The sequence below is a fragment of the Littorina saxatilis genome, linkage group LG12 (genome assembly GCF_037325665.1).
Source record: "Littorina saxatilis isolate snail1 linkage group LG12, US_GU_Lsax_2.0, whole genome shotgun sequence".
Taxonomy (NCBI): domain Eukaryota; kingdom Metazoa; phylum Mollusca; class Gastropoda; order Littorinimorpha; family Littorinidae; genus Littorina; species Littorina saxatilis.
The window spans coordinates 38,569,909-38,596,329 of NC_090256.1; the positions used below are offsets into that span (position 1 = coordinate 38,569,909).

General features: G+C 43.2%; 2 protein-coding genes across 2 annotated transcripts in view; both read right to left on the bottom strand.

Moving 5' to 3' along the window:
• Positions 1–643: 643 nt before the first annotated feature.
• LOC138981882 (beta-mannosidase-like) lies at positions 644–17,926 on the bottom strand. Its single transcript, XM_070355022.1, has 17 exons — positions 17,216–17,926; positions 16,197–16,343; positions 15,154–15,302; positions 12,470–12,669; positions 11,874–11,941; positions 11,249–11,427; positions 10,395–10,563; positions 9,504–9,670; positions 8,633–8,770; positions 8,106–8,185; positions 7,033–7,220; positions 6,290–6,469; positions 5,645–5,745; positions 4,834–4,981; positions 3,659–3,987; positions 2,744–2,926; positions 644–1,915 (listed from the first exon to the last, which is right to left on the bottom strand). Exons 1-17 carry the CDS (start codon positions 17,343–17,345, stop codon positions 1,676–1,678), a joined length of 2,796 nt encoding a protein of 931 aa, XP_070211123.1. The 5' UTR covers positions 17,346–17,926; the 3' UTR covers positions 644–1,675.
• A 928-nt stretch (positions 17,927–18,854) lies between these two features.
• LOC138981885 (beta-mannosidase-like) overlaps positions 18,855–26,421 on the bottom strand; it is a 21,820-nt gene continuing 14,253 nt past the window's right edge. The window contains exons 11-17 of the mRNA XM_070355027.1: positions 26,407–26,421; positions 25,124–25,303; positions 24,084–24,184; positions 21,468–21,615; positions 20,042–20,370; positions 19,421–19,603; positions 18,855–19,150 (exon numbers count right to left, since the gene is read on the bottom strand). The exon at positions 26,407–26,421 is cut by the window's right edge and continues 173 nt beyond it. Coding sequence (XP_070211128.1) covers positions 18,917–19,150; positions 19,421–19,603; positions 20,042–20,370; positions 21,468–21,615; positions 24,084–24,184; positions 25,124–25,303; positions 26,407–26,421 — 1,190 coding nt within the window. The 3' untranslated portion in view covers positions 18,855–18,916. The remainder of the gene's footprint in view (positions 19,151–19,420; positions 19,604–20,041; positions 20,371–21,467; positions 21,616–24,083; positions 24,185–25,123; positions 25,304–26,406) is intronic.

Sequence of the window (26,421 nt, forward strand, 5' to 3'; positions counted from 1 at the left end):
TAATTGCTTGATTGATTGTCTTACCTATTGGGAAGGGGGGGGGGTAAAAGGAAGGAATCGATGGGTGCATGCGTGTTTTGGTGAGTCTACTAGTTGGTTGATTGGTTGTCTACTCTGTTGTTTGGTTGCTTAATTGGACAGACACATCGTCAGAAAGAAAGACGGATGAACGGATGGATGGATGAACGGATGGATGGATGAACGGATGGATGGATGAACGGATGGATGGATGAACGGATGGATGGATGAACGGATGGATGGATGAACGGATGGATGGATGAACGGATGGATGGATGAACGGAATGGTTGGTATTGGAGAAGGGATGTTTGTGATACACTTTATTACTTGTTAAACCTTTACCCGTTTGCTATTAATTCATAAATACGTGGTAACAACAATAACAGACAGCGTTTTGAAAAGTTGTATACATATGAATTTGTGTTCTGGGGTTTTATGACTACATACGTGTGCGCCAATGTAGGGAGTTGTTACGTAAACTCACTGACGTAACAGTGTTGAAAAAAGTCAGTTCACGACAGTTGGTTTGTTATTGTTTTTTAACGTCCCCACAACAGATATAGCTATCCGGGACCAATGTAAGTTTGTTTCGTAAAACAAAAGGAAAATAACACATATTGCATGAGGCGGTTGTGAGGTTTTTATTGATTCAATTTTTTTGTTTTTACATAGACTCTTATTTCTAGAATTCGAATCGACACTACTCCGGTGTATTATTCAGCGTGAACCCAAACAATTAAACCACTAAAAGCCATTTGACCGTCAAAAAAAATAAAAATAAAAAATAAAAAAATCCCTGCGCTTGGAATACGCGCGATATACGCCTCATATTGATTGATTGATTCTGGCCATCATCGCTCCACGCTATCGCTTTAAGTCCCTCTGACCGGATGCTCTAGTCCTACGCGAATCTATCAAAACAAGAACTACAGAGTTATCTCCCATATGTTTTTCGCGAGTGCTGATCTAAATTTGAGATCAGTGTTCGCGAGAGGAAAATGATTGCAGATTGGCCGACTTCGACAGTGATCTCCGTTCTGTTCTTCACAGTTATGATAAAGACATCGTTCTAAGGTCAAAACAAGTCGAAATTTTGGGACTGCTGCCCGAAGGAGACCGTAATATATGGTTGTAGCACTGTCAACTCGTTACAGAAAAAATCGTCTGCTCTAGCGAGCCGCCCGCGCCCCGGAACCAAATTTGGTTGATTATCACGTGACACTTTTGCCATATTTAGAGTTGTTTGCACAGTAAATACATCCGCGAAAAATAGCTCGCTTGAAACTGTCTAAAATAAAAATTCCTCTGTAATTTAAAAATGACAAAACACCATGAAAAATCATTATCGACGATCGCGAATCTGCTTTTATCAATAACACATTACAAAAAGCTCTAAATATGTTTAAAAAAAATCGGTTTCCTTGCCAGACAAGGAAACTCAAGGCATCCTGTCAGGGAGAGAATGAGTCGAACTCATTTTGACCTGAGTTCAGGATGGGGTTGGTCATGCTTAAGCTGAAGTTAATGTACACCAAATATGACGCAATTCGGTCAACAGATGTAGAAGTTATTAGCATTTTTATAGGTTGCATTTTTAGGGTCACCCTGTACTTTTGCATCCCCATAACGACACGCATTGACAAAACGACACTGGTCTTATTTGTAAACATCCATGAGTGACCGCACAGAGAGGTGTGAGCGCAGTGTGTGGATGTCCACGTCGTCCCGCCAGGCCGTGAAGGTCACCGTGAAGGTCATCTTGACCAGCAGAAACCCGTTGTCCGAGAACCGTCCCATCATGCTCCCTGCCTCCAGCCACACAAAGGGGGCGATTGCGTCGGTGGTCAGCGTGATGGTGAACCCACGGGGCGAGCTGGCTTGCTGGACACTGGCGATCTAAGACAAGAAGATGCCAGGAATATGCAGTGCCCCTTTGTACGATCCGGTTGTAATTATTAATTGCTGTATGTGTTGGTAACATTGCGTATGCTTTTGAAGGTAAATCCCTTACAGATACTTTTCTAAATACACGTTTTGAATACTGGAGCAGAATATTATGAGAGAGAATTAACATTTTCAGTAAGAAGTCATATTTGCAAATAATTATGCTGTCCTGGTGTTCAATTTAACTTTAGTATACAGGAAAAGATTGTTTTAAAGTAATTAAGCGTCTGGTAAAAGAAGGAGAAGACGAAAGAGAAGGAGAAAGAGTGGGAGAAGAAACTGAAGATACAATAGCAGCAGTCGCAGCGGCCCCAGCACCACCTTTATGAGAAAACGTTCCATAAGTGCATGACTACATCCCACACACAGCATGAATACGAAAACAGATGTAGAAGCAATATTCCTGTTGACATCGTCATGATAGTCGTCGTTGTCGTTGTTGTCGCTGTCGATCGTCCTCATCATCATCATCATCTACATTAACGTAATTCACACTATTATTAAGAGCATCATCACCCACCAAAAAGAGCAGCAGCACCTTTCATCATACAGTAGTACCTGTGATGAAACGGCACCCTTGGTGCATGCCAAAGGTGTCCCTACATTGAAGGTGGCCTGTCAAGACAGGTGCATTTTGGTAGAGATAACAGACCAAGGGACAAGAGGAGGTGTCCTTTCATAGGAGGGGTCGCTCATCGCAGGTATCACTTTACATCGTCAAAAGAACACGAATTACTTGATACAAAAGTGTTAAAATACTAAACCTCGAGCAATACACACCGTGACATTCGCTCTGGGAATGTTGGAGTCTTTGAGTTCCGCCAGGTAGATCCAGTTGTTGATGCCGTCAGTGGGTTTGTTGAGGTAGGTGTAGATGAAACAGTCCTTCGGAGAAAGGCACCCCGCATCCGTGATCATACTCTTCACATTTTGTCGCCACACTGCCTCTGCCGTGGTGTTCAGCTGGAAAGGAGGTTCAAAGCACATGTAATTGTTTGAATAATGAACGCTCATGAAGGCTGTCCTTAAAGTGAGCCCGAAGTTGACTTTGCGAAGCCGTTACGAAGTCTTTTTACTGAACATTCCGTGCCAAAGTTTCGTGCTGTGAGCTTCGTGACGTAGACTTCGCCTAATTAGTATCAGGCTTAATGCGAGAACCACATAATAATGTTGTGCTCTCCGCGATGAACAATATGTTGCGTACAATTAATCACACACTTTTTAAAAGCTGAATGACGTCTAGACATAATAAGAAAACAATCAAATCAAAATGTTAATTACCCCCGTACAAGAAAACAATGACATTGTTCATGTTTTGCCGAGTGTTCAAGAGACTTTACACCTGTTCATTTATATTCCGCTGTGTAATTTAAGGAACACGATGTGAACACTTATCCTCAATGTCTAATTTGTTTTGTTCTCCCTCTCAAATACAGAATATGAAAACAATTTTGTTTACACTATTAATTGTCTAATGCTATTTAAACGTGGAGGCCAATGAAACGAGTTACGCACGTACACAAACTTTGGAAAGGAGACCACGTACCATTTTGTTTTTTTTAGAGTTACCAACTCAGTAAATAGAGGGCGATTATTGTGTTCTTTCTTCATATGTCCTTTTTCCCTTCGATCGAATCTTAAATTCTTAAAATAGCATGTATAAACAAACAAATACTGGATACTTTCTTTGCGTACCCTGTAAAGAACTGTGCTGGTGGAAAGAGGTTTGAAGCTGTTCCATGAATATATTTCCACGGTGAGCTGACCCATGGTCGCTCGTTCGACCTTGGAAGCAAGGTCAAGGGCGTCCTCGCTCTCAACGCTGCTCTTCATAATGTCCTCGACCTTTGTCATGGGTTCAAACCTCAGACGCTGGGTGTCAGAGTCACGAACGTCCACGGTGGGGATTTGATCCACAACGACATAAATGATGACGTCACTTCCGTTCAAGTAAGGGGAGACAATGACAGGCTTGAAGAAGTTGGTGGCGTAGTAGTGTAGCATCTTCCAACGGCCGCTGTAATCTGTGGAGTGAACGGTTGATTAAAACAAATTAATGCTTTCTTTTTTACATTTAGTCAAGTTTTGGCTAAATGTTTTAACATAGAGGGGGAATCGAGACGAGGGTCGTGGTGTATGTGTGTGTGTGTGTGTGTGTGTGTGTGTGTGTGTGTGTGTGTGTGTGTGTGTGAGTGTGCGCGTGTGTGTGTCTGTGAGTGTGTGTGTGTGTAGAGCGATTCAGACCAAACTACTGGACCGATCTTTATGACATTTTACATGAGAGTTCCTGGGAATGATATCCCCGGACTTTTTTTTCTTTTTTTCGATAAATACCTTTGATGACGTCATATCCGGCTTTTTGTAAAAGTTGAGGCGGCACTGTCACACCCTCATTTTTCAATCAAATTGATTGAAATTTTGGCCAAGCAATCTTCGACGAAGGCCGGACTTCGGTATTGCATTTCAGCTTGGTGGCTTAAAAATTAATTAATGACTTTGGTCATTAAAAATCTGAAAATTGTAAAAAAAAAAAAAAATTACATGATCCTGTACACGAACAAGAAGGTATCTTTCATGAAGTGTAGCTGGTACCTAGAAATATAGGTAGGGGTTGGATAGATATCGTTGAGCTGCCAGTACAGCGACTCCTTTGCCAGACGGAACATTTTAAGCAAAAGTTCCTGAAGGGAGGGTCGGCGAGGTTGGGTGGGGAGGCTGTGGGGTTACAAACCAACATATACAGACCAAGGTGGGGACCTGCCAAATGTCGTTAAGCTGCGCCTCCATGGACAGACCGCGACCGTCAGGTAAGCAAAGGGTTTTGGAGGGGTGGGGCTGGGGGGGGGGGGCTGTGGGGGTCACAATCCAACCTATAGAAGCCCACGTGGGGGCCTGCCAGATGTCGTTGAGCTGCCAGTACACCGCTCCCATGGTCAGACCGCGACCGTCAGGCAGCAGGAGGTTCTGGAAGCGGCGGTAGTGTTCTGCCTCGCTCTTCAGGGTCATGGCCTGGTTGATCTGATGGAGAAGACTTAGTCTCAGATAGATTCAGACTAAAGGAGGCAAACATATATAAATACCAAACGACGTCGTCGTGGAATTTCGGCATAACTCGTTTTATACCGCTTTTCAGGACAAGGACAACACTGATTATTTTTATTGTGAAATAGTGTTGATAGAAAGATAAAAGAATGTTAAATAATGAAATGTCAATCGTATTTTCTCGTGAAGAATGATTTAGTTATTCTAAAGGACAAGAATCGAGTTACGCAGGAATTCTACGACGACATCAGTATTCAAAGTGTATGTGACAGGGTGACGCAGTTGACGCAGTTGTCATCTAGTATTATTTTACGAACCTTTGCGTTTTTATGGGGCTATCTATTTAGCTCAAACTCACTCCTATTTGACTGACTTTGCCCCCAAAGTTGATTATTGTGCTTCGTGCACTTGCTTGCGTTTTTTCATTACAATATTTTGTATCACTGCTAGGCAGGCTATGCCACACATAAGGTAAGGTAACGTAAGGCAAGGTAAGGTAAGTTATAATTATGGTCTGTGAAGTAAAAAAAGTGAGGTTACTTTCTCCCTTTGAGAGACTTTCACTGTGAACATTCAAACATAAATGTCATGTCACATATAGGATGTATGTAACATCAAAAAGACCCCGACTTGTGTTACCTGTGTCAGGTAGATGACTCGTCCGAAACGCTCTGGTTCAGGTGTGCTTGTAGATGGAAAGTTCAAGTGACGAGCAATCTGTAGCTCTATCTGTGATACACCTGGAAGATGAGGCGAACATATCTACACCATTTATGCATCTGGTGTAGAGCTAGAATCATCATGCAGGCACTTCCCTCTTCTGTGACACGTTCTGCAGAATGATCATCATAAAACATGATGCTGATGAAATATAAATTTAATCTGTTAGTTTATAGGACGAAAAATGTTCCCCACTAAGGCCTAGATGTGTTGACACGCTACAAACAGATCGACATATGAACCTAGCTGCTACCCTACTTTCAAAACAGGGTCGGATCTAGAAAGAATGGGGTGGTGGGATGGGGGTCCTGGGGTTCGGACGCCCCCCCCCCCCCCCCCCCCCCGCCCCTCTTCCCCCAGTATATGCATCTTAGAAACAAAAAATACCCCTTTCTATTGCTAAATGTCAACCCCCCGCCTTGCCATCCCTTGAACCCCTGCCTCATTTTGGAAGCCACCCTCACCCCCACCACCACCACCCCTCCACCCCCATCCCCCACCCCCCACCTCTCACTAGGTTCAGCCCTGCAACACTCTCATTTTTGAAAGCATCCGATTTGTTACCGTCAGGATGGTGATTTCTGTGGACAGCCTGAGACGAGTTGTAGGCCATGTCGGCCTGTTCAAAGACGGACACCAAAGTATCGTAGTGGCACCACGCCTGCAGGCCGAACTCCGTCACGAAGCGCGGAACGGGCAGTTTGTCCGGCACCCACAGGTCGCTCACATAGTCGTAGAAATGAGCTGAAACAGGATCAAGACAATACTGTTACTAAGATTAAACGAACTAAAGCAAAAGAACAAGGGTGACTACGCGTGAGAGCGAGCAATAAGACCAATAAATACTGTACTCACGTGTAAACTGTACTCACTGCGTCTTCGGTCACAATTGACAACAGTATTTTCGGTCTTTTTATCAAACGAACTAACACATTTTTCTAAAAGAACGTGATTCAAAATCTAAAGAAGAATGGGAGTCAAGGGCTAAAACCAAAATCAAATCGTACGATTTTGAAAGAACTTGATTCAAGATGGAATTAAGAAATAAGAGTTCCTGCTACAATAGGCTACATAAAGTTAAGAAACTGTTCTGAGGTTGGTCAAGAGCATCGTTGTCCCCCAATAACCTCTCCTGACAACCGTCAAACGGTGGTCGGGCCACGTCACGAGGCATGACACCCTCTCCGAAACCCTTATACAAGGCTCCCTCGAAGAAGAAGCGTTTCTGTCTCGTCTGCCCTCATGTACTTCCGACGAATGTCCCAGTCAGGGGACTGATGATAATGTTTCAGGAAATAAATACTTACTGTCACCGTAGTATTCGGACTGCGCGTCCTCCTTGATGTAGCCCACTTTGATGGACTGGTCACCGTTGCTGGGCGTGGAGGTCAGGTAGAGGGCACTGGGGATCTCTCTCTTCACGATGGGCATCAGGATAGAGATGTACAGCTTCAGATAGTCGTCGTCGTAACGCTTCGCGTTGTGTTTGTCGTACCTGTTTCCGTGCATGAAATATAATATAAATTACAAATTACAAAACCAGGAAATGTACACATTTCCTGAAAATGTCAGGACATTTTAAAATCACTGTTTCACTTGGGGATTTTACAAATTTCCTGAAATGTGTTTGGAAATCACTCTGCCAAATAAGTATGGGTTATGGCAGAGTTGCTTTTCCTTGGAAACATTGACGTAAACTACACGTGACATTGTAGGTCAATCACTAGCGTGCAGCGTGTCTCCACACGTAGTGGCCGATCTATGCCAGTGAAATCATGCTAACGACTGTTATCCCAGCGATAATTAGATGCTCGCTGTGCTTTCTGCACTGTCCGCTCACTAAAACGCTCTATTCGATCCAAAATAAACACATCGGAGCTTACTGTTGGCATTGCCCATGCCATTGCGTCTCTCTGTGCACACATCGCCGACCACGTGTGGAAACACGCCGCTCGTTAGTGATTGGCCTAATCTGTCACGTGTAGTTTCCAAGGAAAAACAACTCTCCCAAAACTCATAATGTATTGACAGAATTGATTTCGCAAACCACAACAACCGCACGGGGTTATTTCCAGAATTCGTGTGAAAGTTCGTGTATACGAGAGTGTTAACACTTGCCTGTCGCTGCTTATCTTTGTTAGCAGTGTGTGTATGTGTTTTGGAGGGGGTGATTTTGTGTGTGCACATTTGCTGTGTGTGTGGTCTTCAGCTTTTGTTATTCTTATGGGTATTTTGCAAGCTGTTTTTAACCATGTCTTTATTTGCCAACATTTAGTTTGAAATATGTCTTTTCAGTTTACACCTTTGAGGATACAGTAAAGAATTGATGGTGTATAAGAAAAATAATAATCCCGAAGAATTCTTAGCATTACAATCTTACCACTGACTGTTAAGAGCCACCTCGTTCTCGTCATTGCCTGTCCACAATATAATGGAAGGTCGATGCATAAGCCGTCTCAACTGAAATTATACATCAGATTTTAGCAGACACTAAATTTGCAAGACGATCATTGAAACATTTCTTTTAAATTAAAATGAATGACATCTTTTCTGGTTTTTTAAAGCCTGGTTCGTGACGCTTGCTACAAAGAGAGGTTCAATACATCTGAATCATTCTGTTACTTAGTATATATTTTTTTCCGTCAAAAAGAATCAAAAAACAAGAATTGTAGGTTATTGGAACGTTTAATTATTGTTAATAATTAATTCAATGTTAATGCCATCTTCGTCATAAAAGACATGAACATTATCTTTACATGTGAAACCTTGGTGTATTGCTTCTCTTACACACAGAAATGCACTGCCTCTTTAATGTCTTAACCTTCTTGTGTTATGAATATATAACAAGGTTTAGAACTTAAAAGAAGAAGTGCATTTCTTGTTTGTAAAAGAAGCAATATGACTCACTTGGTATGTAACTTCCCGTTCAATGTTGTCGAGAAAGGCTTGGTTGGTGGGATAAAGGGCGTCACAGAACTGTAGACCTCGCACCACCATGATCCCAAGCTCATCAGTGACGTCATAGAAATCTTCCGTTTCGTAGGTCTGCGCAAATCATCAAAGGAAGGGCGAATGCATATTTCTGCGAGCAAAAATAATACAGCTATGCAAATAAAACATACAATTTTCATACAGAATTTTTAAATTCTCAGTTCATGTTAGTTCTTTGGTCGAAGATAAATAAACTGTGCGAATAAAAGATATCACTTTAACACAGACATACTATTGCTAGGTGTCTAAGTGTTGAGTATAATTATAATATCCCGTTCATGGATCCCCGTTGACTCAACGCATAGCGATTTTGACACTCGATACGGGAGTTGAAGAGTATAGTTCCTACGAAATAAAATACATCTTACGTACATAATGTCAGGACCTAATTATCGGCAGCTCTGCTTGTTGTCGTGCTCTGTGTTTTTGTGTAACGTTTAACACGAAAAGCATACATGTTTAAATCAGCTGCAAAATTGAAAAACATACACGTTTAAATCAGCCGTAAAATTGAAAAACATACAGGTTTAAATCAGCCGTAAAATTGAAAAACATGCAGGTTTAAACCAGCTGTAAAATTGAAAAACATACAGGTTTAAACCAGCTGTAAAATTGAAAAACATACAGGTTTAAACCAGCTGTGAAATTGAAAAACATACAGGTTTAACCCAGCTGTAAAATTGAAAAACATACAGGTTTAAACCAGCTGTAAAATTGCAAAACGTACAGGTTTAACCCAGCTGTAAAATTGAAAAAAATGCAGGTTTAAACCATCTGTAAAATGTACCCCTAGTCCTGCAGCTATGAGAAGATTCATGTGAGCGTCCGCAGCAGACTGCAGCAAGGAGCGCACTTTGTCCTTGGTGACTCGCTCCAGGAAACCGTCCGCCGGGATCCAGTTGATTCCCTTCATGAAGATTGGGAAACCGTTGACCCGGAAGTAGAAAGTCAGGCCTGTGACCGAAAAGAAGTTTTGCGTTGAGTTTGTCTCTCTTCCGTCATTGTATGTGTTGTTTGTTTGTGTGTGTTGTTTGTTTGTTTGTTGTTGTTGTTGTTGTTGTTGTTGTTGTTGTTGTTGTTGTTGTTGTTGTTGTTGTTGTTGTTGTTGTTGTTGTTGTTGTTGGGGAAGGGGGGGGGTAATGTCTGTTGATTTTGCATTACTGTTCTGTCCAAGTGTATTCATTCATTCCTCTGATTTTGTCTCCATCATTTTGTGATTTGCGTGATGCAGCACTTTTTGGCACCCAGGGGGTCCCGCATCTCCGACTTCGGCCTTGGACGTTGGTCAGGGGTCCCTCCCCTAGACCAATTGCCTTCCTGGGCTGTTGAGCTTGGTCTGCCCGTGGTTCTATTTCGGAGTTTTCCTTCTCCTAGACTGGTTACCTGCCAGGGTTGACGAGTCCAGTCTACCCGTTTGGAGGTTGCTGAGATGACCGCTTGTGTCCTTGGGCCTCTGTGCCGTCACACCGGTACTGTCCAGCACACCTCCGTCTTCACCTGATCATTACACTGTTGTATCCCAAACCCCCAACACCCTCTACCTATGAACCTTGTGTTTACACAAATATCTCTGTCTCTCTCTGTCCCACCTCCTCCTACCAAACACTAGGTTAACAAAAGCCCCAAAATGTATACTTAATACCCATGTGTAGTGTCAATGATAACATTCACTTAATACCTTGCTTTGGATCGGAAGACACAGGGTCCTGTACCAACTCTACCGTCCGGAAACCGATACGTTTTGTCTGTGACGTCATCTCCCCGTCACTGGTGGTGAAGACAAAGATGACGTCATAAAGCGTCTGATTGCCGTAGCCGTTAGGCCACCACCGCTTGACATTAGCGCTCTAAAAAAACAAAAAACACGGAAGGATTGCACACATTTAGTTTCAAGAGAATTATGTTGTTATCCCGCCTGGTATCAAGTAAAAGTATGAACGATATTATGGAGACTCAATAAACAACGCAAAAAAAAATAAAACTTCTAATATCTAGTACACTGCATAATCTCGGACAATTAAGACAAAACTAGGAGACGTATCAATAATGTGTTTACATTCTTCCCGTTTTTGAACAATCATATATTCATCCACAATAAGCGTCTCCAAAAGTGTTCAATTACTTCTGGCATCTCAGCATTACTTACATTGCGTATTTTATGTCCCTTCTTCTTCGTTCATGGGCTGAAACTCCCGCGGCTTTTACGTTTTTACTCCGCCATTTAGGCAGCCATACGCCGCTTTCGGGGGAAGCATGCTGGGTATTTTCGTGTTTCTATAACCTACCGAACTCTGACATGTATTACTGGATCTTTTCCGTGCGCACTTGGTCTTGTGCTTGCGTGTACACACGAAGGGGGAAAAGGTACAAGCAGGTCTGCACACTTAACCGGGATTCGAACCCCTGACCTTCCGCTTAGGAGGCCGGTGTTTTTTTCCACTCGGCCATTGCGCCCGACAGGTGAGACATCTACATCACTTGTATGTTTTAGCCTTTCAGCATTACTTACATTGCGTAGTTCACGTTACTAACCCGAGGCACGTTGATGTCGAAGGCAGCTACGTTGCTGGAATGTGACAGCGTGACGGTGTGTTCCTCCGAAAGACCCTTGTTGACCGCTAGGGTGATCTTCAACTGACCAGTGACAGACTGACCACTCCTGACGTTGAAGTAAGTCTTGGTCCTCAGGGTCCAGCCTTGACCACTAGAATCTAGAAATAAACAAAGTCATGCAAACGTTAACTGAGTCTTTCAACAGTGCAATGATTTTTTTAAGACATTTTAGGAACTTGAGAGTAGCAATTCTTATGCATTCTTTCTATGTCTGTCTCTTCCACTCTCTGTACCTTTGTCTCTGCCCGTCTATCTGATAGTCTATATCTTAGTCTGTTTTTCTTTTTATTTGTGTATCAGTATCTTTGTCTCTCTCTTTAGCTCTCTCTCTCTGTGTCTCTGTTTGTCTGTCTGTCTGTCTGTCTGTTTGTCTGTCTGTCTCTCTCTCTCTCTCTCTCTCTCTCTCTTTCTCTCTCTCTCTCTTTCTCTTGCTCTCTCTCTCCGTCTATAAATTTTCAATTCTCTATGTCAACCGTATAGATTAAAAAAAAATTATATAACACATGAATAAACATACAAAACCAAACTAATAAGTATTATTTACCAGGCACGACTTCCACCGTAGCCAAGTCTATTTCAGCCGAGTTAAATGCTTCAAGGTAGATCGGCAACCTGAAAAATACGGGGGTCATGTCTTTATGAAATAATAACAATGTTTATTACAACTGTGCATGCAAGTATCAAGATTGTAGGCGATAAGATCATGAGAGAAAAATAAAATCTGGAAAAATACCTAATCGTCTTTTAACACACACACACACACACACACACACACACACACACACACACGCACGCACGCACACACACACACACACACACACACACACACACACACTCACACACACACACACACACTCACACATTCACACACACACACACCATCCCTCCACCCCAACCCAACGTTAGTTCCAGCTCATCATACACCCTGGGTAGGGAAGGAAGGCCCCCAGTCCCAGGCAACTAACACACACACACTCACACACACACACACACACACACACACACACACACACACACACACACACACACACACACATACATACACACACACACACACACACACACACACACACACACACACACACACACACACGCCAACACCATCCCTCCACCCCAAACCCCACGCTACGTCCACCTCACCATACACCCTGGGTGGGGAAGGAAGGCCCCCAGTCCCAGGCAAAAGAGCAGGGTGTCTTGCGGATGAAGTTGACGTGGCACTCTCCGTGATATTCGGGTGGGGGACACACGGGGGGAACAGTGTAGGGGTAGCTGGCAGCTTGTTTGGCCGCGTATTCTGTTGCAGACTGAAACTCCAGTCTGATAGAGTTTGTGCCTTGCTGCAACAAAATATGAGACAGATATATTGTTAAACTAGATGATTACCCGCTTCGCCGGGTACCGGCTTCGCCGGGAAGAAGTAGAGCCGAATACCAGGAAGAAGAAGTAGAGCCGAATACCAGGCTTCGCCGGCGCACGAAGGAAAGGAGATAAACGCGCAAAACACTGGAGACCTTCTAAAAATAGTAACGTGCAGTGACCTTCTAAAAATAGTAACGTAGTAACGGGAATATGGATTGACGCCACACGGAGGAAGGGAGATAATCGCGGCTGAAAACACTGGAGAAGATAAGGAAGAGTTACTGGTAGTGGATCCAGACCAAAAAAAACCAAAATCGGTTCAGCGCGCACAGCGCTGCGCGCTGAGAGCACGTGTTGAAATATCTCATCGATGAGGTTGTGTCCGGGGTGTAGCTGAATACGGTGTCCAAATTTGAAAAAGATCCACCGAGAACTTTGGCCGTGCATCGCGAACAGACAGACAGACAGACAGACAGACAGACACTAGTCGTATATATATATATATATATAGATATAGCAGCAATGGGGAACAGTGTAAGCTGGCAGCTTGCTTGGCTGCGTATTTTATTGCAGACTGAAATTCCAGCCTAAAAGAGTTCGTGCCTTGATGAAAAAAAATATGAGACAGACATGTTAGTATATATATAGCGAAAAGGGGGGGGGGGGCAGTGTATGTGCAGCCGGCAGCTAGTTTTGCCGCGTTTCAGACTGAACAGGGCTCCCCACGAACGCCCGTCCTAGAGGGTCCCGGGACCCCCACTTTTAGTGTTTAGAGGGTCCATGGACCCCTTTATTAGAGTTTCAGACGGTCCCAAGAGTCCCGGGTCCCCAAACCCCCTATTTACATATAACGCATTGTGATCGCGAATAATGTGATATGAACTGGGTTTTTTATTACCAGTGTGACAGGGGAGGCTACCGCTCCTTTCACAGCAGACTCTGCACCCGAGTTGTTGGCCTTTAAAGTCAACACCTGTGGATTGTAGAGTTCTGTTTGTGATGGGGTCTGGTGGTTTCCGATTGTCTGTATGTTCATGGAAACCTTCGGGTTTGCATAACAGTTTTTATAGGGCTAAGAAATTAGCCCTAACATTTTCAATCCTGTTTGATTGCACTTCGCTTCCTGAGGTGATCGTAGTGTTTCGGCACACGGTTACATCTGGCGCTTGCGAGCAGGGATGGGACTCGGCATGATATGTTCAGGTAATGGCATAATATGACCACTGAACATTTTCGTGCTGTTCCCATTCTGCGAACTTGGGATGGACAGTGGTCCCCCGGTTCGGAACTTCGGGACGAAGTTCATTTCAAACAGGGGCGATTGTGACAGGGGAGGCTACCGCTCCTTTCACAGCAGACTCTGCACCCGAGTTGTTGGCCTTTAAAGTCAACACCTGTGGATTGTAGAGTTCTATTTGTGATGGGGTCTGGTGGTTTCCGATTGTCTGTATGTTCATGGAAACCTTCGGGTTTGCATAACAGTTTTTATAGGGCTAAGAAATTAGCCCTAACATTTTCAATCCTGTTTGATTGCACTTCGCTTCCTGAGGTGATCGTAGTGTTTCGGCACACGGTTACATACAGAATATTCGAGGACACTTCAACTATACCAAGTTAAATGCAACACACACGAACACTTTGTTCCCGCGTGAAAATGGGATAATTTGTGTTTGCACTTTGACTTGGCTGAAAAGAGTATACGGGGGCGCACGACAGAGGAAATTGAGTGCGTCCCGGGACCCGCTCTTTGTAGGTTCAGTGCGTCCCGGTACCCCCTCAATGAATTGCTAGTACGTGATTTCGGCTTCTAGTGCGTATGCAGGGACGCGCTCTGTGGGGAGCCCTCCCTGGAACTCCAGCCTCATAGAGTTCGTTCCCTGCTGGAAAGGAATATTGGCAAAGGCAATTGGAAATGCAGTGTGGAGGTAGCTTGCATATTGCTTTGCCGCGTAGTCTGTTGCGGATTGAATAGAGATGGTATACGTGTCTGGAAAGAGAAATGATAATGGAAGAATGCAGCTATCATACAGGTTCCTGATTTTTTTCAAGATATCCAGACCCAACCGTGAAAATTAAACCCCATACAAAACTGCAACGGCAGCTCAAGGGAAACACAACATTACCTGATCGTGCACACTCAAACCTTATAAAAAAAATCGTTACAAAAGGATACTTTCCTTTCTACTAACTTCCCCCTTAATGTAAATACCTGTGAAATTCTAAAACAACAAATACGTCAAAGAATACTCCAAAACGGAGTCTTGCTCACTGTTGATTTGCTGGTGTCTATATCTAAATCAATCATCCATGTTTTAGACTTCCGTTCTTGAAATTCCATGTATACGAATGCGTGGCTTAGCTAGATGAGTGATTTCCCTTGTCTTCTTCGAAAGTAACGGAATGGCGACTAAACTTCGAGTCAATGCTTTAAACTTTTGTTGTCTGCTAAAGTTAACACTGACCTTAATGAACGACTTGACATCCCATGTGTACTTGATGAACATGTTGTTGGTTGTGGCCACCTGCTGACCGTTGATGAAGAGAGTGGACACTGTATCTATGCTCTCCGCCACCAGCAGGATGGACTGAGACTGGACCATGTCGCTGGTCACTGAGCGTTATATGTTGAAATTGGAACTTATTTAAAAGCAACACACACACACACACCCCACACACACACACACACCTCGCACTCTCTCTCTCTCTCTCTCTCTCTCTCTCTCTCTCACCCACGCACACAATAACACACACACACACACACACACACACACACACACACACACACGCGCACACACACACTTCGCCTCGCCGTCTCAGAACTGGTCAGGCTTTAACATGGGATAACACCATTGCTTTACATGGTCACATACCGAACATTAACAGCCTGGGTGCTCTGGTGCCTTGTTCGGAGATTAATTCCTAAAAACAAATCCAACTCACCACAGCAAGAAGTCTGGTTGTTAATTAGTTGTATGTGGCAAAGTGGAGGGATGGTCTTATCCCATGTTCAAGCCTGGTCAGACAAACTGTTTTCACGGGGTCGAATGAGCCTTTAACTTGTAAGGCCGCTAGCATAATTTGTTTTTCAAAGGTTTTGTGAGATAAAACCCGAAACTGCTGACGTTCAAACATCAAGCATTAAAATAAAAAGGAATGTTAGTTTCTTGAACTGTTTACCGAAGAAATCACACGAACCTTGATGTATCTATCTGTGAAGGAGAGGAAGCGCAAGATACACAAGAGAATAAGAATAACGACCCAAAAAATGACATTTTGCTTCGTTTGAATCCAATTTGACGCCATGACAGGACGTTAGTTGAGACTTGAACCGTCCTATATCTTCACTTGTTGTAAATATGCTGGGAGACTTTTTTGGAAACACATGTACACGCGGTTATTCAATACGCGCTGACGTACAGAGGAACACACACACACACACACACACACACACACACACACACACACACACACACACACACACACACATACACACTTTCTACCTTACCCTCAAAGCTTCTGGTATAGGTCCAGTTTTCATGGGCCACCCAGGCCAGTTTGACGTCATTGTCTCTGTAATACGGGTCCTCAATCACCTTGCTGTTCATCAGTGCTGTATACATACTGCCGGGCACCTGCCCCGGAACGGAGATACCTATTTCAAAAGTAACGTAAAACAACATTTTTAGTTCGCTGTTATACATTCTGCCGGGCACCTTGCCCGGAACGGAGATACCTATTTCAAAATTAACGCAAAACAACATTTTAAGCTTGTTGTTACACGTGCTCCCGGGCACCTAGCCCGGAACTGTTATTCGATGCCTATGTCACAGCTAACACATATATGTCTTAAAGCGTGCTGTTCTTTCGTGCTGAATACATACTGCACTGCACCTGTCCCGGAACTGACATGTTTATTTAACAACCAACATAAAAACAACACATTAACCTTGCTGTTCATCACTGCCGTATACATACCGCCGGGCACCTCTCCCAAAACTGAGATGCCTCGTGCACAATCGATTCAAAACAGACTATACAGTTGTTGAAGCGAGGTAAACTTGCACATTCCACATCCGATAACACAACCAATGGAAAGAAATGATTTTAACACATAAACACAATATGCATGAAAATAAAATAACTTTGGGTTCTGATAACATCCATGACAACGGCAACAACAACAACAACAACAACAACAACAACAACAACAACAACAACAACAACAACAATAAACACGGCATCTACACGATAGTTTGAGAGTCTGTGTCGTTGCTTTACTGCAGGAAATCTGTGCATTCTTTGTCGAAGTGGCATTGCACATCATCCGGTACAGATAGAGCTCAACATTCTGACGAAGAAGGTTCAGAATCCAAAACCAGATTGACTGCTAACTTTCCGAAATCCAGAAAATAAAAACAAAAAGGTTAGTGAGATTATTGGTGTCATTATTGACAAAAGAAAACATTCACACGTACGTCGAACTAACGAAAAAGCAAATTAAATGAGAGAAAGATGGTTACAAACCTCTGGCAGAGTTAGATACAGTCCAAGTACCGGTAAGATCGAGCTGCAGAACACTGGCATTGTTCTCTCCCAACATTGTCACAAGAAACAAGCACAAGACACATAGGCCTACATTCCTTGCGGGATTCATTGTGACTGTAAGTATGATGAATCCTACCCCACTATCCAGCTTCTCTTAAAAGCGAGACGTCGACGTCGATTTCGCGAAGTCTAATCCACAGAGCTGGGTGTACGAAGCTTTAGCACAGAAATTTCGGTAAAAAGACTTCTAAAAGTCTTCGCGACGTCACCTTTGGGCTAAATTAATGACCCACTAAAGGAAACTCGAATTTAGCAGTTTGAATTCGGTGTATCGTTGGTCTCAAGCGATGAATTATTGCGTTGTTTTCTTCTTCTCCTGTCGTTCGCATACCTGTTCAAATTGCCAGTCTAGTTTGCAGGACAAAAAGTGCTTTCCCTGTAGTTGTGTATTTTTATCTCCCACCGACGTCAAACAACATGAATGTGACCGCAAGAACAGTTGCTGCAGAACTCGGAAACGGAAGAATCTTCGTCACTCACAACTATATATAGGTCAGTCAGAACTAATTTAAGGCAACATAACATAGAAGAACAGACAAATTATTAAAGAATAAAAGAGTTCTGGGTGTGTGTTTTTCCTATAAAAGTGCATATAAGTATTTGATTATACATTCGGCCGTAAACATGCTCCTTTCGTCTGCAACTTTTGTCTCGTTCTTTTTTCGGTTCGGAGAAAAGCGGTTTGAGAAGTGGGTGGCTGGGGGAGGGGGGGTGGTGGGGGGGGGGCTGTACTGATTCATACCAGAGTCCTGGTTTGATAAGGGTAAAAACGATAATTCTAGAAGGGCAAAAAGGTTCTCCAACGGTGCCTATGGACTGTTTCGCTTTTGGCAACAGAAATATTTGCAAAGTACAAAAAACGTTTTCACCGGCGTAATCAGATTTGGGGTATACAAAAAATGCTGACCTTGTTTTGGCGGGATACGTTACACATATGCTTTAATCTTTACACAAGGGCTGACGAATCGAGGGCACCTCAATACACTGTAACGGTGTGCGTGTGTATGTGGGTGTGGGTGTGTGTGGGTGTGTGTGTGTGTGTGTGTGTATGTATGAGTGTGTGTATGTGGGTGTGTATGTGTGTATGTGGATGTGTGTGTGTGTAAGTGGGTGTGTATGTGTGTGAGTGTGTGTGTGTGTGTGGGGGGGGGGGTGTGGATGTGCATGTGCAAAATTGTCTCTCTTTTGGAGCAAAAAGCTCCTTTGATTGGACGGCGTTTTGATGAATGTCTTCAACACACACACACACACACACACACACACACACACACACGCACACACACACACACACACACACATACACAAACAAACACTCTCTCTTTCTCTTTTTCTCCCTCTCTGTTACACACACACACACACACACACACACACACACACACACACACACACACACACTCACACACACGAACACTCTCTTTCTCCCTCTTTCTCTCCCTCTCTGTCACACACACCCAAACACACACGTACACATCCAAACACACACGTACACACACACACACACACACACACACACACACACACACACACACACACACACACACACACACACACACACAGCGAGAATAATACAATTTATCAGTAAAATCCGCCAGGAAAACAAAACAAATTGTAGTTTTATGACTAGTAAACGTCCATAAGAGAGAGCACGGACAGCTGTGACCGCAGTGTGTGGCTGTCCACGTCGTCCCGCCAGGCCGTGAAGGTCACCGTGAAAGTCATCTTGACCAGCAGAAAGCCGTTGTCCGAGAAACGTCCCATCATGCTCCCTGCCTCCAACCACACAAAGGGGGCGATGGCGTCGGTGGTCAGTGTGATGGTGAACTCACGGGGCGAGATTTGAGAAACGGTTGTTATCTGATGAGATAAGAAAAGACTTTATGTCAAAGTGTCTCCTTTATTGTCATTTTAATGTTGAACATACGGGCTTCCCCCAGTTTCCTCAACCTTGACCTCAGTACTGTCGAAATCACTACTAAAGCGTTCAAATCCGTCCGTGCATAGCGAATAGCTTGGACGTAAGCTTCGGAAGTTCACACTTCAAAGGTAGGCATTTGCTACCAAAGTTTCTCACTTCTTTTTCACGCAAACGGGCCCTTATCAGTACTTATATAACTGCTAGCGTACCGTAACCGTTGTTGATGGGAGGTTGGAGTCTTTGAGCTCTGCCAGGTAGATCCAGTTGTTTATACCATCATCCGGGTCACCGAGGAAGGTGTAGATGAAACATTCCGTGCTGGACGTGCACCCCGCTTCTGTCATCATGCTGTCAACGTCCTGTCGGAACACTGACTCCGCTGTCGTGTTCAGCTGTTTTCACACAGAAAGTTAATCTGTATTTGTTCTGAAACAGTATCCTCATAGACAAAAGGCGTCTCTTACTCCGTAGAAAGACAGCGTGGTTTGCAAGATATATAAATGCAGTTCACGAAATGCGCTTAACAAACTCATTAATTTTGTTTTACATATACACAAAAACTACATAACACATAACACATAACACAGACCGATCCATTCAGTCCTGGAAGTAGTCATTGATATTACATGCATTTGCTCTCCTTGTGATGAAATATATTTCTTTCTTAATTGGAAACCCATTCTTTTGATATTCCGATTAAAAACTACAATTAATGCACACTTTTAATTCAGCACATTACATTATTTATTTATTCAACATACTTTGAATAAATCTAATGTTAAACAAAGGTTAAAGACACTCAAACTCTCAGCCTTTCAAGTCCCCCATACCTTGTATGGAACAGTCCACTGACGAAGCGGCGTAAAACTGTGCCACGAGTACATTTCCACGGTCAGCATACCACTGGTCGCTCGTTCGCCCTTGCTAATGAGGTCAAGGACAGTGTCCTTGTCCGCGGTGTCCTTCATGATGACCTTGAGGTCTGTGAGGGGTTCGAACCTTAGCCGCTGGGTGTCAGGATCACGGACATCCATGGTTGGGATTTGGTCCACCACGACAAAGATGTTGACGTCACTTCCGTCCATGTAAGGGGAGACAAGCAGAGGGGCGAAGAACCTGGCGGCGTAATAATGCATCATCTTCCATCTTCCGCTGTAATCTGTAAGCACAGAGAAACGGTTTTCATGCAATCTGTAAGCAAAAAAGAAATGGTTTTCATGTCATCTGTAACTGTTCGCAGAGTGAAACGGTTTCCATGCAATCTGTAACTGTAAGCAGAGTGAAACGGTTTTCATGTCATCTGCAACTGTACGCAGAGTGAAACGGGTTTCATGCAATCTGCAATTGTAAGCAGAGTGAAATGGTTTTCATGTCATCTGCAACTGTACGCAGAGTGAAACGGGTTTCATGCAATCTGTAACTGTACGCAGAGTGAAACGGTTTTCATGTCATCTGTAAGCAGAGAGAAAGGTTCTCATGTGATATGTAAACATAGAGGAACGGTTTTCATGTAATCTTTAAGCAGAGAGAAACGGTTTTCATGTCATATTTAAGCAGAGAGAAACGTGTTATATGTAATTGTAAGCAGGGAAAAAATGTTTTTTCATGCAGGCAACTAGGTTTCCAGGCACACCCGACGAAAAGAGACAAATCTTATGTGTAATCAGAGTAACGAAGAAAAAAGATGGGTTCTCAGAACAGTCATAAGTGCGCAAGAGGTAAGGGACAGCATAAATGCATCCAACCGTTCTAATTATAGAGTTTGAAAAGGATAAAAGGCAGCAAAACAATTTGCACACTGGTGATACAGGTAATCCTAAACCTACTGAAGAAAATGTCAAAGGCATTCTTGCAGTCACAGTACATGGCCATGTCACCTATTATGTTCCAGAAAAGCTGAAAAAGCCCTCGGGGGAGCAAACACTTTCAGCTAGTTTTATTGACCGAAGAAATGACGACGGCGATGAGAACAACGACGGAAGAGAAAAGAAAAAAAGAAGGAGGAGGAGGACTAGCAAAAATATATGATGATGATGATGATGATGATGATGATGATGATGATGATGATGATGATGATGATGATGATGATGATGATGATGATGATGATGATGATGATTTCAACGACGCAGACGTCATTGATGACGCAGCATAAATAGAAGGCGGTGCACAAAAACAACCCCCACACACACACACACACACCTAAAAAACACACGTTACCACCCCCTCCACCTTCAAACAAACAAAATAGTGTCTCACCAAGAGAAGCCCTACTGGGGGCCTGCCAGATGTCCTTCAGCATCCAGTAGATGGCGCCCATGGTCAGACCGCGACCGTCATGCCTCACTGCACTCTGCTGACGGCGGTAGTGTTCCGTTTGCGTCTTGTGCGCCATGGCCTGGTTGATCTGCAGGGTTTGGGCAAAGAGTGAGAACAAGCCTTGTCAAAGAGTTATCCTCCGGTCGTTTGAGAGATTTTGCTAGGATGCAGGTTATTGTGGTACATATCCTGATTGATCTGCAGGGTTTGGGCAAAGAGTGAGAACAAGCCTTTGTCAAAGAGTTATCCTCCGGCCGTTTGAGAGATTTTGCTAGGATGCATGTTATTGTGGGACATGGCCTGGTTGATCTGCAGGGTTTGGGCAAAGAGTGAGAACAAGCATTATCAAAAAGTTATCCGGCCGGTTGAGAGATTTTGCTAGGATGCATGTTATTGTGGGACATGTCCTGGTTGATCTGCAGGGTTTGGGCAAAGAGTGAGAACAAGCCTTGTCAAAGAGTTATCCGGCCGTTTGAGAGATTTTGCTAGGATGCATGTTATTGTGGGACATGGCCTGGTTGATCTGCAGGGTTTGGGCAAAGAGTGAGAACAAGCCTTGTCAAAGAGTTATCCGGCCGTTTGAGAGATTTTGCTAGGATGCATGTTATTGTGGGACATGTCCTGGTTGATCTGCAGGGTTTGGGCAAAGAGTGAGAACAAGCCTTGACAAAGAGTTATCCGGCCGTTTGAGAGATTTAGTTAGGATGTATGTTATTGTGGGACATGTCCTGGTTGATCTGCATTGTTTGGGCAAAGAGTGAGAACAAGCATTATCAAAGAGTTATCCGGCCGGTTGAGAGATTTTGCTAGGATGCATGTTATTGTGGGGCATGTCCTGGTTGATCTGCACGGATGAGGCAAAGAGTGACAACAAGCACTAGCTGTTTAGGAGTTATCCAGCCGTTTAAGAGATGTTGCTAGGATCTATCTTATGGTGGGACATGGCCTGGTTGATCTGTAAAGTTTAGGCAAAGAGTGAGAACAAGCATTGTCAATGAGATACGACTTCGATTGAAAAAACCCTAGACGTCTCTTCTTGACCATGCCATCTACAGCGAAATAGCTAACATCAAAGGCGAAGCGACGTTCGAGAAGACGTCATTAATGCGGATAATGGAGTCACGCAAAAGTTATTTTACTTATTATGCACGTCTCCCGAGGAAATGGCACAGAATTTCGAGAAAAAGGTTAGTATCGTTGACTTTGTTGTATGAGCAATGCAAAAATAATCGTTAGGTCAACGCCAGGCTGTGCATATATCGGTATCGTATCAAGTCAAGTCAAGTCAATTTTTTTTTAAACTTAGGGTTACATGAATTCTAAAAACAAAAATTGTAAAAAAATTGCAATGAACACGACAAAAAAGATATGTAATAATGAGAAACAACACTTCAAAGATGTCGAATAGCATGGTGTGCCATGTTATTGTTCATAGTCCGATTGTTTGGCAACAGAGGTTTTTTTTTATATCTTTCCACGAAAGCACAGTTGGGAAAAGTTCAACAAAGCGTGTAGTGTAGAGATCTGGGTCAGCGAAGAAAAGTCAGTGTTCTTGGTGGCACGTGAAGTCCGTGTCCGTCAGCAGCGTCAGGCGTGTAGGCGTGGCCGGCTCACCGTCACTGTGTGTCACTGCAGTCTAGCATGACATGGCAACACGCATCGATGTGCTGCTTCAGTCTGTCTATTTGATCGGCGTACCTAATCGGGTCAACATCCCACCATCGTCTTAAACAGCTCAGGGTATTGCTGTATCGGCGATCAGTTTCTTCCGTTTCTTCAGTAAAATAGAACCAGTTTTCAACAACACGTTCTCTCAGTCCATACTGAAACACCATCCCGTCAGTCAATGCATACAGACAGTTGTGTCCATAGCGATGATCAAGGACAACCTCTTAGTGCGTTATCGGGCCATTGGATTTTTCAACATCAGAGATGTTGCTAGGATGTATCTAATACGGCAAGTTTCTCAACACCGCTATAAGACGATAGCCAATACTGGCTACTGCAACAGTACATAACCAGATCCAGATCCACAAGTGGTTCCGCATATTTCAGAAGCTGAAATAAAGACAGTCCTTGGCGTCGACGTGTCTCTCAAAACTTGTCGGCAGATCTGCCAAAATGACGGCAAGGTTTTGGTCGATCATGACTGCCGACGTCAAACGACATCCCTGAACATGTTTTTCATTGTGCCATTTACAAAATGCCAGATGCCTAGACTGCTGAAACTCTTTGGTGACTTTTTCACTCGAATATTTTGGAGAAAAAAAATTGGTTTTATTCAAAAGAAAATGATTTGTTTTAGAAAACTGTTTACATCAGTAATCAATGTCGTGACCAAAAAGATTTGTGTATGGATCAACGATAAGTTTTAAACAATGGCAGCTAAGCTAAGTATCTAGGCCCGTTCGCTCTGCATGGGGTAGAAACTCATCATGGCTCTGACAATACGAAGCTAAATAGCAATTGTTTAATACCCTAGGCCTACCAGTGAAATGTGACTCTTCCTAGCTAAGACGACACAAAGCTATAGATATTTTTTTATACTAACACTACCTGTGAAATGTAGATGAAGTCTCGGAATCGCTGCGGTTCAGGTCTGCTTCTGGGAGGTAAGTCAAGATGGTATGTTGTTTGGTTGATCATCGCAAAATTACCTGCAGAAGAAAATAATTATATTCATCCTTACCTAGATTAGTTAATTGCAGCGCAATACTTTCGATTGTACTTGACAGTATAAAACACGGCATCCTTAAATAACACATGGACTTGCGATTTCTTGTAATTTGACATTTTTCATGAAGACGATTTTATATGTATGTTTATGTACAGACGCATACTGTATAAGCAAAGAAGCACACACGGGTACACACGTACCTAAAGTGTGGATGGTTACCTAAGAGGCGGCACTGGGTGTAGTGCCTTTCTAGTGCACTTGCACTACAACAGCACTGGGTGCAGTACTCGCTCCGGCATCGAAGAATTTTGCACTAAAAAATGCACAAAATTTGACCTATTTCGTCGCCTATAGAGGACGGAAAGAATGTCATTTTGAACATTGTTATGACATTCTTTCCGTCAAAAAAGTCAATTTAACGGTGTTAAATGAAGCGACCATCCACACAATTAGGTTGCCATCCAGAGTTTAGGTTGCCATCCACGTGTGGATGGTTGCCTTATGGTGATTTAGGCAACCAAACCTGTGGAAACGGGGGTACACACACACACACACACACACACACACACACACACACACACACACACACACACACAAACTCACCACACCACACCACACCACAACACAACACGACACAAACACACACACACACACACACACACACACATGCACACACACACACACACACACACACACACACTCACACACACACACACACTACCTCCCACACAGACCCCTGCTCCTCCCTTCCCCAACCCCGACCCCACCTTATCCCACAAACAACACAACACAACACAAGACAACATAAGACAACACAACACAACACAACACAACACAACACAACAACACAACACAACACAACACAACAACACAACACAACACAACACAACACAACACAACACAACACAACCACACCCACCATATCCGTAGTGCTGTCGTCCAAGGGCTACGGACGAGTTGAAAGCCATGTCCGTCGCCTCAAAGGCTCCAACCAGCGTGTCGTAGTTGCACCAGGCTATTATTCCGTACTCTGACGCCATTCGAGGAATAGGGAACGTCTCTGGAATCCACACATTCCCGTACTCGATGTAAAAATGAACTGTAAATATAAATTAATTGAGGTTAGAACTGATGGATCAGTTACACTTTGTAATAGGTAAAAGTTCCGTTCTTTTAGCCTTTTCCGCTGAGCTAGCTGGGTTTTTGTTGTGAAATATTTTTAAAATCATCAACAAATACTGTAAAATAAAATATAATAAAATTCCAAACTCGATATAGAAAGGAGATGAAAATGGATTCAAAAGCAAATCATGATGTGACGGTCGTGAAACTACTGATTTGTAACAAACTTGCAGTGGTGTAGGTAGAATTCTAGATACGTCTGCCATTTCGCTTGAATCCTTGTATTCCATTTTTTTTAACGAACGTATCTTGTTTTTCGGTTCATAGTTTACACGAATTTAGAAATACATGTTTTGTTATTTTAAGGGATAGTCACAAAGGTATCTTAAGGTAAGGTAGGGTATCGTTATCTGTATCTTTATAGTGTGATTTTTGAGATGAGAGCGGCTAAGTCCGTTTATGCGACACTCCATCCGGAGCAACGCGGATTCTGGATGCATAGCAAGATAATTATCCTTGCTCAGACTCGTCATTCCCGTCACAGGAACGTTTATCAAAGCTCCGGTCGATCGAAGTATCGTACTCATTTATCCTTATAGTAATCCTACAGTAAGGCAAGTGAAGTAGGATATTTCGATCGACCGGCGCTTCGATACAAGCTCGTGTGATTCTCGTTGTTAGAAGAGGTCAGTTTTATTTACAACTGACCATCCCCAAAGAACTTGGACTCCTTAGCCGCAAAGCTTTCCATAGCCAGATTAACTTGTATTACAGTAAATTGTCAAAACCAGGAAATGAACAAAATCCCTGAAAATTTCAGTAAATTTGAAAATGTCCTGTTTCATTCGGGAATTTGACAAATTTCCCAAAAAGTTCTAGCAAATTTGTAAATTTCCTGAAATTTGCATGCTACTTTTTGGTGAATTTACTGAACAATAAAAAATCTATTTCTACAGTATCGTCGATAGAAGAAGAAAGTTTAGTAGGCAAATGAAGTAGGATATTTCGATCGACCGGCGCTTTGATGCAAGCTCATGTGATTCTCGTTGTTAGAAGAGGTCAGTTTTATTTACAACTGACCATCTCCAAAGAACT